The 17,754-nt window shown below is 38.3% G+C and overlaps 1 protein-coding gene across 1 annotated transcript in view; it reads right to left on the bottom strand.

Moving 5' to 3' along the window:
• Window positions 1-7,970, bottom strand: part of SPTY2D1 (SPT2 chromatin protein domain containing 1) — a 700,855-nt gene extending 692,885 nt beyond the window's left edge. The window contains exon 1 of the mRNA XM_044082851.1: window positions 7,697-7,970. Coding sequence (XP_043938786.1) covers window positions 7,697-7,756 — 60 coding nt within the window. The 5' untranslated portion in view covers window positions 7,757-7,970. The remainder of the gene's footprint in view (window positions 1-7,696) is intronic.
• Between the last annotated feature and the right edge of the window lie 9,784 nt (window positions 7,971-17,754).

Genomic DNA, 17,754 nt, shown 5'->3' with positions numbered 1-17,754 from the left:
TCACATCCCTTCTTAACCTAGATTCCACTACTTTTTCCCATAACTTCATGCTGTGACTGATCAATGTAATCCCTCTGTAGTTACTACAGCTCTGCACATCACCCTTATTCTTAAAAATCGCTACCAAAACACTTTCTCCATTCCTCAGGCATCCTCTCACTTTCTACGATTTCATTAAATAATCTGGTTAAAAACTCCACTGCCATTTCACATAAACACCTCCATGGTTCCACAGGTATGTCATCTGGGCCAACAGCCTTTCCATTCTTCATTCTCTTCATAGCTATCCTTACTTCCTCCTTGCTAATCCATTATACTTCATGATTCCCTATGCCAACTCTCTCTTTGCCATGCACCTAATCTCCTTATACTCCGGTCTACTTTCATCTCTCTGACAATCCCACTTCTTCTTTGCCAACCTCTTTGACTGTATACTCTTCTGTAATTCCTCATTCCACCACCATGTCTCCTTGTCGTCCTTCCTCTGTCCCGATGTGATACCAAGCACCTTTCTAGTAGTCTCCCTTACTAGCTCTGCTGTAGTTACCCAGCTATTTGGTAACTCTTCACTGCCACCCAGTGCCCGTCTTAACTCATCCCTGAACTCCACCTCACAATTATCCTTTTTCAATTTCCACTATTTGATCCTTGGTGCTGCCCTCACACTCCTCCTCCTCATCACCAATGTCATCCTACAAACCACCATCCTATGCTGCCTAACTACACTTTATACATACATGCACACACACACACACACACACACACACTTAAAACTGGCACCCAGACACTCTGCCCTCTCATAACTATTACCCTCCCAGATAAAGACAGACTCTTGCCCGTACATCTCACTATACAACATACCATCCCACACTGTTCACTCTTCTTACCACGCCGATCACTTTTCTCATAATCTTCATGCAAGACAAAGCACAAAACTTTTCTAATATTTAAGCTAAATGTCATTTACAGCATTTCTTTTATCTTCACAGTCACAGAAATGCACCAGGTGATCTGGCTAAAGCCACTATCTTGTGGAGCTAAGCTGATGTTCAAAGAGAGATTAATGGGCCTACAGCTGCCTATTTTCCCCTCAGAAACCCATTATTGCTATTCGCTAGTGTTGCACTATAAACTAGACACTGGTTTGCAAAGCAGTAACTCCCTAGTATTCTTAAGGGATCATATTCCAGTATCTAGCTAACTCCACTTCCTTGTGGTTCTCAGATTGCATCTAAAACATCTTTGTATCCACTATGTTCCATTTCACCCTCTTACTCATCCAGACCTTCTATCCTGGAATTATTCTACATGTTCTATCCTTTCATGCCTAACATTAGAAATAAGAAAGAATTATAAAATATACCCAAACTAGCATGTGCTACTCAATACATTGCAATCTTTTGTCCTCATGTCACCTTTTTTACAACCGCCTTCAAAGTCCTAGAAATTCCGTCTCTCATCATTAACAAGGCTCTTAACTCCATCCATACTATGCAGATCACACACACGACCTACGAGCAATACACACAGATGCAGATACTGTAAACTTCTCAGCAATTCGGACCGTTTTGACTGCCCTAATACCAACAGGACCTACCATAGCAATCGCTCATATGATTCCAACAGTTAGGACTTTGTCTATAGGGCAGAATGCAATAAATGCCCTAGATTCTATATGGGGAAAACCATCAACAAAGTGAAAAAAAAAAGAAAAAAGAAGAAGGACTGCTCAGCGTATCCATGAGTAAAATACTCCAATCCCAACAACACACTAGCCAAGCACGCAAAGAAAAACCCGGACTACAACAAATTTAAATTTCACATCACAAACTCACTGGATAAAGGAATGCTACAGGGACCCATCAACCTGATCCTAGAAAAAAAAGGAACTAGAGTGGCAAATCTGCTTCAACGCGAACAGAGGACTTGGACTGAACACGCACATCTCAATAAACTGCATTCTTAACCTCAGAAAGCTGAACTACCATACGTACTACTGACTCGCTCAGGATTTACAGAGTTGCAAAACAACTTTTGTGAATAAACCTTTTAACTTGTGCTCACAATCTTCTATCACAATTAAATAATGTTTTTCTAACAAGCATTTTCCCTCCACAGGTACAATAAGGAGTTAGGATTGTTACGTTTTGCAGGTTTTAGTATTCTATTTTGATTTTTATTTACTTCTTAATTTTTATTTTAAGCATTCTTTACTTCTAAGAAGTAGATATGACAAAAGCGCTCTCAGAAATAACTATTTAGGATTAAGGACGTCTTAAGACAGAATGTTTAATAACAAATTAATAAAAAGTGCCATATCTGTTTTTTTCATAATTCATCTTTTACAGAGCTACAAGAAATTACAGACCTCCAAGGTCCAAGTAAAGATCAGCATGACCCTTAGCATTTAGAGACTGAATCACCGCTGAGCATAAAGTTACAATATGATTAAGTATTTTATTCCACATTGGCATGTCCATGCCAGACAGCCATTTCATCAGTAGGCCGAATAAGACCATTTTTCATTTGATGCCTTATCCACTTTCCGAAGAGTCATGGCTTGTTTCACAAACCAATTTATTGTTGATGCCACTTGTATTCTGCAATTATTCTTGTTTGACGTTTATTGCTTCAGTTTTTTGCTACAGCTTTCGGCACTATTTCATTACGGTCAATCATTTTCCCCACATTATACATTTGTACTTCTCTGCTCTTTACTTCCACAGAATCAAATCCAATACTATCCCACCCAACAACAACCTATTTCGGGTTATGCAACCGCAATCAAGGAGGCTCGTTCTCATCTGCAATACTTATTCTTCATCCGAATATTATTTTAATTCTGTCACTCATTTTTTCTGTAGCAAGACACCTCAGCCCAAACTTGGCGTTATAATACAAATTTCACCATTCTGAATCTGGCTACCGTCACGCGAGTGAACCACTATGGATTAGATCCCACTTACCATTCGACTGACTGGATACTTAGAGTAGAGCCAATCAACGTTTCTTGTGCCCAATACACTCCTCCTCATCCGTCCCAACACACACGCCCTTCCCTCCCCATCATACACACCCCCAATTTGTTTCGATTGGCACTTCTCGCAAATATGCAATTAGCCCTTTTTCGCGTCCAATACACCCCTCACCTTCCACCCCTCCCTTGCTCACATAATCCTCCCCTCCTCTACCTTGACATGCCTACACTTTCTTCTCGTCCAATCCTGCAGTTTTCTCCTGTGCTAGTCCATTCAATAAATTCAGACTGTCACCTGCACATCTCAGACCCTCCCGCCCGACCAAGCCCACCCAACATATATCATCACACTCCTGCATATAATAATCATCCAAATCGCCCAAACTCCTCCTTTTCTCTCCCCCTCCCCTACGCCAAGTCCATCGCCACCATCCAATCGCAGAGTTTTTTCACACTGATTTCCTTAAGAAGAGCTCCAATCAGCTCTGACCAACCCCTGGTCCTGGCGGCTATAATTCCCCACCCATCTACCTACATCAGCGGACTCATACTCACCACTGACTTAGAATCCCCCGCATATTCATACAAGCCCTATTGGTAGACACCGTTTCAAATATATCCAAACCTCCCGTCATTATTGCTCCTCCTCCAAACTCACTGCATATTCCACACACGCACAGATATTTTTTCATTCCCAGTTTCTTAGGCAACCATTTAAGTTCTTTACATTTTATATTACAGGGTTGCAAAATCATGAGAACCTGTAATAGTTATGAAATAAAGAAAGGATACATAATTGTAAAAGAATATGATGTTCATATTGACCTCACTTCATTTACTGTAAATACTCTGTATTTAAACTTGATATCCGTGTTACAAAAGTTTCATATTGCGCTCATCTACCACGAAATGAGAGAAAGATTTGTCAGTGACGATTTTTGCAAACTGAATGGTATACAATAAATATAAAAAAGGTCATCTTTAGTGAAAACTTCGTGTTTGAAGTTTATATATTTTTTATTTTGTCAGCAAATGTATGTTTTAGAGTCCTCCTTTTTCCTACATGGTAACTGATGCTTGTATTATTGGAGTTTCTGATACTCCAATAGTTCCTCCCGACTTATTACACTCTCCAAAAAATGCAGTGATCATAGCTTCTCAGTTTCAGATCCAAAAAGCTGGCTACTACTCCAATCTAATCTTCTCTTTCTAAATTCAGAGAAAAAAAAAAATCAAGATATTTCTCCAATATTACTTGGCTTGTTTACATATTTTTCTGCTTTTTTTTTTTTTTTTTTTTTAAATATCGCTACTCTTAAAGAGGTTGATTCTTGAATAAAGAAGTGGTAAGCAGTACATATATTGGGAGAGCTGTGACAACCTCTCCTTTCAAGATATTCATTTTCAAGTGAGAATTTCTTAATTCACAGATTTATTCCTTCACTTTTGTATATAATTTTCCCTTCCTCACTTTCCCTTATATTACATCATTTACCATTCCTTCTCATTTCCTTTTTTCTCATATTCTCCTTATTCTCTTATTATGTTTATTTTGTACCTTATTTCAATAGGAGTATTTGTGCAACCAATATCTGCAATGATTGTTGCGTTTACACCCTCTCATTCATAGGATCACAGGAGGTTACCACACTAATGGCCCCGAGGCCCTTACAAGCCTAGCCAAGAGTTTATCCCAAAAAGAAACCTCAGTCAGCACTTGTCACCCCTGGCAATGAGGGACACAGGTGGAAACCCTACAACAAAAATTTGTGGTTTGACACAGGTGGAACCCCAACGACAAATTTGTCGTTTCCCACCCACTATAGGTTACGCATGAAGATGGTCAGTGAGGTACTCTGTTTGACGTATATGGAAAGTCTACTCCAGAGATGGGGCAGCTTCTGGGAGACAAACCTATCTCTCCAGCTGGTTTTGTTGACGTTGCACATTAGATTCAGGCATTTCAAGTGGGTAATGCATGAGAAGTTGAGACTTATCCCTCATTCATATTACATACACCTTCGCACACCAATATATACACCCACATACATATTCAGGTATATCCATCTCTGGTGTTTGGACTCCGTTCCTATAAACACACATATATGCACATCCACATATACATACACACATCTATGTGCATATACACATTTTATATACATACCCTCATATACATTTTTCCCATACATTATAGTATACAGGTACTGACATACATACATTTTATATAGACACACATACATATACACACACAAAACCATAGTTAAGTATTCTCATTAGAAGTAATATATAATTATCGACCATAAGATGGGCAAGGCCAATCTTTAACCAAGCAGGATATGTTCATTTGAGCACAAAAATGAAAACTGGCTAGTCTTAAAATATGTACATACATAAATACTTCACACACCTCTATATGCAAACATATACAGATATGGATCTATATCAAAATAACAAATTACCATAATGTCGAGTTGCAAAACAGACACGTAAATGATTTAAAGTTTATATTCACGAAAGTCCAGATCTTCATAAAAATTTCTCCTTGTAAGTAAACAAACAGAAGCAAATAAAACCCTCCCAAGTGGGGGGGGGGAGGCTTTGACCCCATACCCTCCAACTACATATACTAACTCAGAGACTGCACTACAGTGGAGATGAGGACAAAGTTCACCACATTGGCCAACTGACTCCTTTTTCTGAGAAAACTTACAAAGATCTGGACGTTCATGAATGTAAACTTTCGTAGTTTCCGTGGTGCCGTTTTACAACTCAACGTTTTGACTTTTGAGAATTTAAAGTAGATCCACAGACATACTTAAACTCATTATTTTGAGTCACCAGGGGCAGGAGCGGACTTAGGTCAACTAGTGCCCTAGGCAAAAGGGCTCCACAGCACCACCCCACAATACCTGGTGCCCTCATCCTGGTCTACTTACACCAAATAAATACTGGAAAAGCTCCCCTGCTTGGACGGAGCCCTAGGCAGACACCTAGTTGGCCTATGCCTAAGGCCGGCTATGACCAGGGGAATACACAACGCAACCGCAGCAGATTTGCATAACTTGGCCTCCCCTCCTCGCAAATGGTGGGGCAGAAGAGAATGTTGACACCAGTTGGAAAGGAATAACTTCTCATAAAACCCAAAGCTGACCTGACAGAATCCTTTGAAAAACAGGGGAGCCATTCACAAAGATGAACCAAGGTAGTTACACCCAATCATTACAAGATGTGTGTGGGTACTACATACACACACAATCATATAATCATATTTTCTATGTGCATATTCAAATACATGTTTACCCACATAACGCACAAGCAGATGCTTACATAGAAAATAAGTGTGTGTCTAAGACATTAGGCCTTGAGCTCAAGCACATTGCATTTTACAGCCCTGGCACTAAACTATTAAGAATAAAAGCAGCAGAAAAAAAAAAAAGAGAGAGTTTCATTCTTCAAAGGCAAACCAAAGGTAAATGGAAGACCAGTCAAATTTCACGATTCTCGTAAGTGCTGTAAAATACGTTATTTAATACTATAAAACACTTTACAGTAGAGATTTCAATGGTCCTCATTAAATCACTGGCATTTGAACTCCGTTCCTGGATAACCACAAATGAAGCAAACGGGAAAGCGTAGCTCTCAAATGTCGCTCATTTTGTTTAACGGTCCTGGTTGCGACATTTTTGCCCTGTCTGTTTTTTTTTTTTTTTTGTGGTAAATCACTCATGATTAGCCAGTCAACAATGCCAGACGTTACAGTGCTTTCTTACGGTTTAGAAAATGCATGTGAATACAGCATCTGTCGTTCGATTCATTTTCTAAACGAATTATACCAATTTTTAAAGAATGCCCACGGTTCGTGAGGGAACAGAGTGGAAAGTAATGTGTGTATGAACATCTCCTCTTGAAGATTTGAAATATGATCTTTTCATCTGCAATCAAACTGACAATGGTCTACTTGCCTGCCAGATATACTTTAACAAGCATATTGTTTTCGCCAATCTACGTATGTTGCAAGACGTGACCAACTTTTTTTTAGATTGACAATGCAAAATCATACATAGTATCCCCCTCTCTCTAAGAAAACATATATCCAGTATTATTCTTTCTTGCTCCAAGAGACATGCTCTCCCTACCCAGTCAACAGGTATCGCTGTTTAGCACAACAGTTGCTACAGCTGTTACTCATATGGCTCTCTCGCATTAACTACAGATGCGCTCCTCTTGGCAAAGAGACTTTTATAGCACCATTTTCTCATTTCCATTTTCTTACTCCCTTTAGATTTACTGGAGACAGGAAACAAGTTGGAAAACTGTCAGACCTCGCTAAGGTGGAAGACACAATGTAGAACTGAGCTTTTTAATTAATAGAATTATTTGAAAGCATGCCTTAAAATGACAACATTACGCAATACTCTCTGCAGCAAACAACTACACATTTAACTATGACAGCTGATATAGCACAACTTTGTAGCAGAAAGAACTGCTGCCGCTTTCTCTCACTACTGGAGATACTCCATCCTACCACTCCCACTAGGGAAGCTTATTTCGGAACTGGAACTAGTGGATTTTCATCGAGGCTTCCGTTACTTCACGACCCTCTAAACAGATGCGGATGTCATCCAGTCCGTACTCTATAATGACGTGTGATCTCGTCAGGTGCAACACGTTACATGCACTGAAAGTTGCAGAATTCACCGTAATACTAAAAGTTCTTACCGGAATTGCACTCAGGCCCTGGTTAGCAGAAGCAATCGAGAGAATCTTACTGAAATCCATTATTAACAGCTATGCTCACAACATTCGTAGTCCAAATTCCGGAAGCAAAGTTAGTAGGAGGAGCCGGGAAGAAAAGAGATATACTGCGATGAACCAATCCTACCCCTTCACTCAGTTTTCCTAAGTTGTCCCTTACGTGAACTACATGACAACTCTCATATTTCAATCAATCTTCATAGTTCAGTGTATCATACGTCATTGTAATTCGTCATTTCCTCTAAGTGGAACAACAGGCCCTCCCCGCAGAGACACGTGTACTGTGTGGGAGTCTGGTTATAGACTGTGTTCCCTCTTACGTGTACACTATAAACATGGACTGATGCCACCTAGTGACTAGGGGAATCATATTTTTTTGTCATCAAAACTTTTTATCAGTGATTTTTACATATCAATCAACACAATAAAAATGCAAGCATTAGCACTCAAGTGTTTGCGATTTTAACTCGCATTTTAGCTCTGTCCCTCTTTATCCCTCCCAAAACTCGTGACTTCTGGAGAAAAGATGGTGAAATACGTTTAATAAATAATGACAATAATTAAAGTCTTATGCTTCTTTTACTTCAGAAAATAGTACTGATATTTTAAAAACTGCCCCTGATTGTTCCTGATTATTTCTTGATTTGTCCCTGATTCTGTTGAGATTTGTCCCTGATCAGTTGACAGCTATGAATGCAAGTGCAATTCAAAGTATTATATAATATTATATTGTTTCAAAAGTGTTACATAATAAAAAGCAAACCATATAATCATAATAGTATAAATATCACATGGTAAATAACTATAGCTAGGTCATACTTCTCAACAGTCCAGAATTTCTCTGATGTCCAGAATTTTTCCTCATATTTTTGGCTGGTGCATCAAAAAAATTATGGCTTCCTGGCAAGTTACTGAAGAAGTAAGTCACTAAATAAACCAAGTTTCAGGCTTCATATTCTTCTGGAAATCTGTGATGCTGCCAAACCTGTTGCACTGCCAACCTTCTAAGTTATAAGCGCATTTAAAATCTATCCCTGATTTTGGGCCTTTGTCCCATCATTTTATTTGGTTTTGTCCAGTATTCTTAACGCTAAGAGATTGAAAGGCAAGCTATAGTCAGTATTTATTATCTTAGGACCTTCATAATCTATAAGTAGAATAACAGCAAGAGGTATAAAGAGATAAGACACTCAATCAGGAGGAAACAAGAAATTATCACATTCAGAAGGAGAGTTCAATATCCTCAAAACCGTTAACTTATTAACACCTCTTAGTCTGAGCTGTGAAATGGCACACATCTAGCAGCCTACACACATCTTTACATTCCAGAGCATTTTGTAAAAATTAAAACTAAGTAAAAAAGCCATACTTCTCAACTCTTTTGCTGAAGAATTTTGGACCCCCCAAAATAATATGGGACAAAGCCCCCCAAAAGGGACATTTTTTAAATATTACTCTAATTCACTTAAGTTTATAGGTTCATAAGTGTGTACTAGACTAATGACCACATGGGCCTTTTAAGGCTGTGACCAGAACACCAAATAACCAGACAGGGAGAAAAAACTAATTCCAAATAAATGAAACACACTTTGGAGACACTGCTCGACTCACACTAATATTATATGACTTTTATTACAAAATGTTAAGTGCTTTCATCCCTAACTATGAGACTTCCTCAGAACAAAGTCATCTCAATTTAACTACTTAATTTAAAATATACATCATTAATCACTTGATGCTTGACACATGACTTGAGCAGTATCCTACCTTCACCAAGAATGATGCCACAATACAGAGATAAGATGATCAGCTCAAATGCCCTTCTACCAGCACCTGCAGGACTGCATGATAAGGCAATCCCAAGCATAAGCCATAAACAAACTCTACAACAAATCACTATAAGTAAAAACTAAGAGCTCTCATAAAATCATCCAAAGCAAATTTTGGAAAAATAGCTAAAGACTCAAAAGACAATCATAAGGCATTCTTTAGCTATGTTAGAAACCTGGGAGGAAACCCCAGATATGCTCAGAACTAGTCAAAAATGATGTGAAGATTACTGATCCTACAGACATTGCCAACATACTGGCTGACAGGTTCAGTGCAAACTCTCCCCTCCCCCCAAAGGAGAGATATCTATACCAAACGATTGCAGCCCCCAAACATTTCCAACGCCCAAAACTGCTCTCTCCAAAGCAAAAACACAGCATCCATGGGACAACTCAATGAGGAATTAAACCCACAACTAGGACAGCTATTTAATGAAACTCTTACCTCTGGATATGTACCCACGGAGTGGCGCACTGCAACTGTGGTCCCACTTCACAAAGGCCCTATTAGCTTGACAAGCCTTATCTGCAAAGCCATGGAGAGGATCATAATGGACCTCATAAATAAAGACATAGGAATTTGCAGACCTTGGATCCAAGGCAGTTTGGCTTTGTGAAAGGCAGAGCGTGCCTGTTAAACTTGGTTGACTTTTTCGAAACAGTCAGCAAAGCCATTGATGAGGGAAAGGCAGTCCATACAGCCTACCTGGATCTGGCGGTATCATTGAAAAACTCAGCAGCTTAAATGTTAACCCATACATCACAAGATGGGTTGCAAACTGGCTGAGTGACAGAACCCACAGGGTCAGAGTTGCTGGCGCCATGTCAGACTCAAAGCCTGTCACAAGTGGGGTCCCACAGGGCTCAGTCCTGGGCCCACTCTTGTTTGGCATCTACTTTTCAGTACAAGCAAACACAGGAGGGTTATGGCTGACAAAGTTTGCAGATGACTGCAAACTGGGAGCCATAGTAGAAAACACATCTGACACAGATATCCTTCAGAAGGGTCTCACAGAAACGGATAACTGGTGCCAGAGCCATGGCCTAAAGTTAAATGCCAAAATGCATAGTCATACCCTTCGGGAAAAACAAGGTTACCCTAGCTACCAAATAGGTGGCAATCCACTGAGCACAGAAGAAGTTATCAGGGACTTGGGGACCCAGGTTGATTGTAGTCTGTCATTCGACACCCATGTAGCTAAAGTAGTTAGGAAGACCTTCTACATTGCCCACCTTATCATGAAGGGATTCTCATCTAGATCAAGGGAGGTCATGGTCTCCCTTTACTCATCACTCATCAGACCAATGATTGAGTACAATGCCCAATTCGGAATGTATCTGACCCGACACTTGCAGCAGCTGGAGAGACCACAAAAGTTCCTCACCAAAAGGATAAAGGGTCTCAAAAATCTGTCCTATGCTGCCCGACTGAAAGAACTCCAGCTCTATTCAGTCTCAGAGGTGACCTTTGCCTAACATACAAGGCCATGTCAAACCCAGATTTGATGAATATGCTTCACCTCAAAAATCTAGATCCACCAGAGCCACAAGGGCGGAGACTTAAACCTCGACACGGCTATTAATAGGACGTGCTGGAGGGATAGATTCATCACCCAAAGACTCCCTATGCTGTGGAACAAAATCCCGGTATATGTGAGGCAGAGCATGGCCTTGTTCAAGAGAAATCTTGACCAATGGATGGGAGATCGCAAATATACCCCAGGGATTACCTCAGTGTCACTGCTCGACAGAGGCACAGCAAAATAATGGGTATAGTTCCCCATACTTAAGGGGTGGCGTAAGCCACAAAACGATGGGCTAGGCTTGTAAATGCCCTCGGGCAGATAGCCTAGTATGAACCTATGAACCTATGAACCTATGAACCAATCACACTAAAATATTCCATCATATTAACAATAAACATAATTAATTCTAATAAACAAATGATTAAAAACAATTCATGGTCAAACTAATGAAACATATAACATACAAGCATTTAAAATGTAGGAATGCAATTTTAAAATGTTTTATTGTATGTTGTATAGCCTGTATGCCTCTTTTTTTTCGTTATGTACTGTACCTATATGTTGATTTGAACCTGTATTTTACACTGTAATGATTTCTGTCCTCACTGAATATTTCTGTGTTAACCAGAAATGTCCTTGTATATACAACTGATGTTGTTTTATGTTGTTTTATCTGTGTGTCATGGAGCTTATCTCCCCAGGCCTCTACTGAAAATGGACATATATCCAGTTAGACTAGCCCGGTCAACAAATGTAAAATAAAAAATAAATAAAATAAAAAATAAAATGCAAGACAAAGACACCATATCATTCAAACCAAGAAATCAATATGTATTTAAAAGAATTTGCCACAACAACTTCCTGTTTTCCAAAAATTCACTCCACGGACCTCCACTCAAGGCTTTTTTCCACCCCTTCCACTGCAGAAAATAAAAACTTATGAAAAGGAAATCTTAATATATGTTTATACAATGCATTTGTATTATTACATTTCATTATATTTCTAATATGGTCATAAATACATTTCTTCAACTTCCTTTCTGTCTTGTCCATGTAAAATGACAGACGTTGTTGACATTTAGCTATATAAGAAAAAAGAAACTGGGAACAGCACACCAAAGACCGCACTTTATTGAGCCACAAAAAAGCCAAAAGTAATCCACAGGGTAAACGCTTTAACTCAAGACAATGCGTTTTCGTCAACATGTATTGAGACTTCCTCAGACAAATAAATATTGTTTAATTAGTCATTAATTAGTTATTTAGCTATTTAGCTAATTATTTAGCTATATAAACTACTCCCTTGGAGCTACAATTAAAACGGCCTTTAGCATTGACCCTTCACTCCTGCAAGGTAATACAGTCATCAATGAAGATAAAAGTATATTGCGAACAGGCACCGTATTTAAAAGTGCTGTTTTTATCTATGGGAGTCATACTCATCAAATCCCTACCTTGTTCAAAAATACTTTTAAAACATTTACCATTCCTAAACACTATTAAAGGTTTTCCCACCTTTTCAAATTATTTATTTATTTACATTTGTTGACCGGGAGTGTCCGACTGGATGTAGCTACATTTTCAGCGGAGGCCCGGGTAGAAAAGCTCCACAGTTAAAATAAACAGACAGTAGTTATATTGGATTACATAGCGATTAACAATTTAACATAGCAATTACTTACAACATATTTACAGATGAGGAACATAGTACATCAGTAGACAACTAGAATCTTTATCTGTGAAGTACATAACAGACATTAACAAATGCTACAATAAGAAGTTCCTGCTGTATAATAAGTACTAGGCTTATGAGCATCTGAGCTTGTTATAATCAAAGTAGTTAGTGGAGTGGAAAGAAAGGTAGTGGTTGGATGGGGTGGGTGATATTAGAGTGGGAGTTGCAAGGGCATAGCCAGCATGTTTTTAGGTGCACTTTTAGTAAAGTTTTGAAGTGGGTGCATGATGGTATGGAGGTAATTGTGGGTGGGAGGGAGTTCCATAATTTGGCTATGGTGCAAGAGAATAGTGCTTCACCAGCAGATAAAAAAAAATAATTCATTATTTAAAAAAAAAATCGAAAATATACCTAATAGGGGCACTGTCTAGAGCATATGTCATGACCATAGCTTTATTATATCTGTTATCATCAGCAGTAGTCTGTTTAACAAACTTATCACCCTGTACATCTCTTTTTGATAACCTTCAACATGAATGCTATTAACTAATCTCTTAGTGTTTCATCTATATTCTACTATACTGACAGTTCACTGCACACTGCTTCAATTCAGCTGCGATACTGAGTTACAATATATTTATTTTTTGTTTACCAGGATGGTCCAACTGGGCACTCAGGCCCGTTTTCAGCAGATGCCCAAGGAGAAAAGCTCCGTAAGAGTTACAAAAATTACAAAGAATTTACAGAGAAAAAATAATCAGTTTCTTAACAGTAGAAATGGGGTTTTAGAATCATCCAGTGGGTAATACAATCAAGACAGAGATTAATACAATTTGATTCTGTGGGAGTATTATACAGTAATAAACAGGTTGTATTTACATATGCAGCAATATACACATTTCATTTACACAGGAGTAATAAAAAGCAGTCTCTACAGTTATAAATAAAGATAGCATTTATTTACATTTACAGTATAAGTAGGACAGCTGGGGAGTTAGGGGCTGGTGACAGTTTAGAGTTCTGATAGAGAGAAAGCTAGTCAGGGTGTGAACAAGAACAGAACCGGGTGGAGTTTAGGTTCTGTTTTAGGTTGTGCTTAAAGTTAGATGCACACCTGCTCTGTTTTAGTTGGATAGGCAGGAAGTTCCACTGTTTGGTGACATAGAATGAGTGTAGTGAGTCCCCAGTTGTATTATGGGATTTGGAAGTTATTAATAGGCTCTTATTACCTGAACAAAGGCAACATGGTTGGGGAGTAGTGCTTGAGAATGTTTTGTAGAAAAGGGCATGTGTGTGGTTTGTGCATTATTTTGTGGGCAATTTGAAGATGAGTGAATGTAAGGTGATTAGGTAATACTAGTCAGTTGCGCCACTTTAGTGTTAAGCAGTGGTGTATACAGTAGGATACATTAGCTGCAAACTTGGCTATTTTGTGAAAGCATGCCTCTAATTTATTTAGTAGGGTGGCTCGAATGTTGGTTAATATGGGTGATGCAAAGAGAAGGGATGGGAGAAAGATTGGATGATGCTAAGGATTTTCTTGATGAGTCTATGAGGTAGGGTTTGTTTCATTAGAGGAAGCACAGCTTTTGGTGAGTTTTCTTGATGGCATGGTTATATGCAAGTCACTTTTAGGTTATTGGGTATTATAACTCATAGTAATTTGGTATTTGTTACAGTTTCTATGGTGGTATCATCTATTGAAGTAATATTAAAGGGTGTACTGGTTGTTGGAAGATATCTGGGGGAGAAGAGCATTAATTTTAGTTTCTTTTTGGCATTTAACTTTATCTGATGAGCCTTTAGCCACGATTCTATGGAAGTGAAGGAGTCTTGAGTAATTTGCTGAAGTAGTGGAAGGGCTGAGGCTGAGCAGATGATGGAGGTATCTCTGGCATATTATTCTAAGGTGGCAGGTTTGCTGACTTTGTGCAGGTTGTTTGTGAAAATACTGACGAGTACTGGGCCTAGAATTCACCCTTGTAGTACACCAATGGAAACAGGAAGGGAGGAAGGGGGATAGGTCCTGATTCCATTTTATGGCGTGTTGTCTGTTGGAGAGATAGCTACAGAACCAAGTAAGAGCTGAATGAGACAGTGATAGGGAATATAGTTCATTGATTATGAGTTGTTGTCCTGGAAATACTTCTCTATCTTTGCATACAGACATAAATTTAGGTATGCATGTAGTATTACTAGATATACTTAACAGAATGGTTAACTAAAACATTGCAGGGTGTAGATAAAGGTGAATTTACTGGAAAATTTAAATAAATAGTATTTAGCCTTATAAAATATTAGGAGAGTTTGATGATTAGAATGGCATGGTGATGTGCTGGTTAATAATATTAGATTGCAGTGCATCTTACAAAATACTAGACTGTAGTGAGATTGCAGGGCAGTACTTCCAGGACACCCTAGTTCATTTTTGTTATAATTCAGCTTGCAAAGAAATTCATCCATTTCTATATACAGTATGCAAGTTACTAATCACAATATTTATGTACATTTTCAACATGAATATCATATGCAACAAAATCACAGATTTTCATGCCTGGATGACTCAGCACAACCCCTACATCCTAACCATGACAGAGACTTGGTTAAAACCTGAAATAAAAGATGCTGAAATACTACCCCATGGTTACAGTATTATTAGGCTTGACAGAACACATAAAAAAGCAGGTGGAATAGCTATACTCTTTCCAAGTATGCTCGCAGTAACTCCCTATGCAGACCCAATCCCAAAATTTGGAAAAACAGAAATCCTAATCCCATCCCTAAAACTTAATAGAGCCCAGAACAAATGCATTCCTGTGCTATAAATTCCCCTAGGACATAACATTCCAATACTTGAAAACATACTATCCTGGATAGCAGATACAATCACAAATGAAATTATCCTCCTGGGTGTTATAAGCATTGATTGTCAGTCTTTATCTGCAAATTTAGCAATCAATAGCATGAACTTCTTTGCAGTCACTCAGCTTATTAATACACCAAGAAGATATGGCAAAATATGAACACCCTCTATCATACTAAGACATCACTCAATTTCCTCACACTGTCTGTAATCATGTGATCTTTAATATCTCTTTTAAATATCTTATTAGGATTATCCCAGGTTTCATTTATCGCATACTAATCGAAGTAAAAATAATATGATTAATACGTTTTTCATCACATAATTTCTCCAACTCATATTATTGTTTTTCATTCCACTCTACTATGAAACATATGCTCTATGTTTTTCTAATTAGTTTTTTCACTCCTATGTTTGTAGTGTTATATGATAGTTTGTGACTGAAAATATCTGTAATTGATTTTTGATAGATTGTGTTTGTGGAACTTTTCTCCTTGAGCCTAACTGAAAATGGGCACTTTTTGGCCCAGTCAGGCTTTCCTGGTAAACAAATGTCAAATAAATAAATAAATGCATGCATACATAATAAATAAATTATGAAGTAAGACAGCCAGGCAATTGTGAGAGTCAGGGCCTTAAACCAATACTGTATGGGCTGAGTAGAGACAATGTGGTACTCCTTCTAAGGTATTCATGCAGTTTAGTTAGCCAGAGGCTGTTGGCAAACTTGTCTTGGGAAGGCATTATTAGTTATTTTTTTGAATGATAATGCTAACTGGATGCCTTACTGAAAAAATAAGTGTCTAGATGGCATATGAAGGGAAAAAAAGTTGTATTTATTTTTGGACTCATAAGACTTAGACAGATTTGTTCCAATTTTACCAAAGATTTTTCTGGTTCTGAACAAGGAATTGTTATGAGAAACACTACACAAACTACAGTTTTAAAGCTTTTGCTGCTTGTGTTGACATGCACAATAAGTATAATGCATCACAAGCTGTTTCTCTGAACTTGTCAGTATATGAACAAGACTCTGATATTTTGCCAGTATTTCTTTCCATAACCGATTACACACTGCTGATTCATCTTCATTAAACATTAGGTCTTTTAGACAGCTAATTTCATATTTAACCAAAAAACGAAACTGGGGTTGTTCCTTTATAGCTTTAGCTAGCCTTTCATTCTTACATCTCTAAGCATTCTCATCTTTAGATCACCCTGAGTACACTGCTGAAAGATTTTAGCTTCTATGTAGGCAAGAGTGACTATGGAATTATTTAATTTGTTTTCATTTCTTCTTCATGCCAGTCTTATTGTTCTGGTAGATAAAAATGACTCAATATATCTGTTATATGCATTTCTCTTCCTGGCTTATACTTTACAAATAAGTCATATATTTGTATTCTCAGCTAGAGCGTCTTCTGCGTGGAGACGTGCGTGAATGGGCGTACCTTTGTTGAAGGTTGTGCGTCAGGGCTGGTAACTCGGCACGTAAAAATCAACTACCAATCATTAGGGGACCGGAGTTCCACTGTGGCGACCCCTAACCGGGAAAAGCCGAAAGACGCAACAGCAACAACATTTGTAATTTCAACAACATTCTTTGTCATCTGTAGAGGTTTGGATAGCTATAAAAGGGAGTTAATATCATTGTTCACAGAAAAGATTCTGGAAGTTTTTTTTCTAGGATTTTAGGAGACAGTACCGGAGAAACTTAAAGAGTTAGTAGGCCAGGACATGATAAAAGGGAAAACATTATAACAAAATGATGGAAGAGGCAGGAATCACCAACAGGGAAGAGGTGGAGGAACTAATGAGGAAGGTAAAGGAGGGGGTATAAGATAAAATGGTACGTAAAGGCAAGAATGAGCTAGAGGAAGAAATATCAGGTATGAATGAAAGAGGACCCAGAGGATTTAGATGGGTGCAGATAATTGGGAAGACATTGAGGAAGGAGAAAAGGTACTCTAGGAAAAACTGATTAGATATGGAGTGAGCAATGTGAGAAATGAATGAAAGAGGTGTGGTAAGTGTAGCTGAAGAAAGGGCTGAATATGTGGTACTAGGAAAAATGATATAACAGTTAAGGGGGGGTTGGGAATCTTTGTACAAAGTTAGTTTTTGGTTTC

This window comes from Protopterus annectens, chromosome 9.part0, assembly GCF_019279795.1.
Source record: "Protopterus annectens isolate FY-2018-M chromosome 9.part0, PAN1.0, whole genome shotgun sequence".
Taxonomy (NCBI): Eukaryota; Metazoa; Chordata; order Ceratodontiformes; family Protopteridae; genus Protopterus; species Protopterus annectens.
Note: the sequence above shows the minus strand (reverse complement) of the source record. Positions and strands in the feature narration are given on the sequence as shown.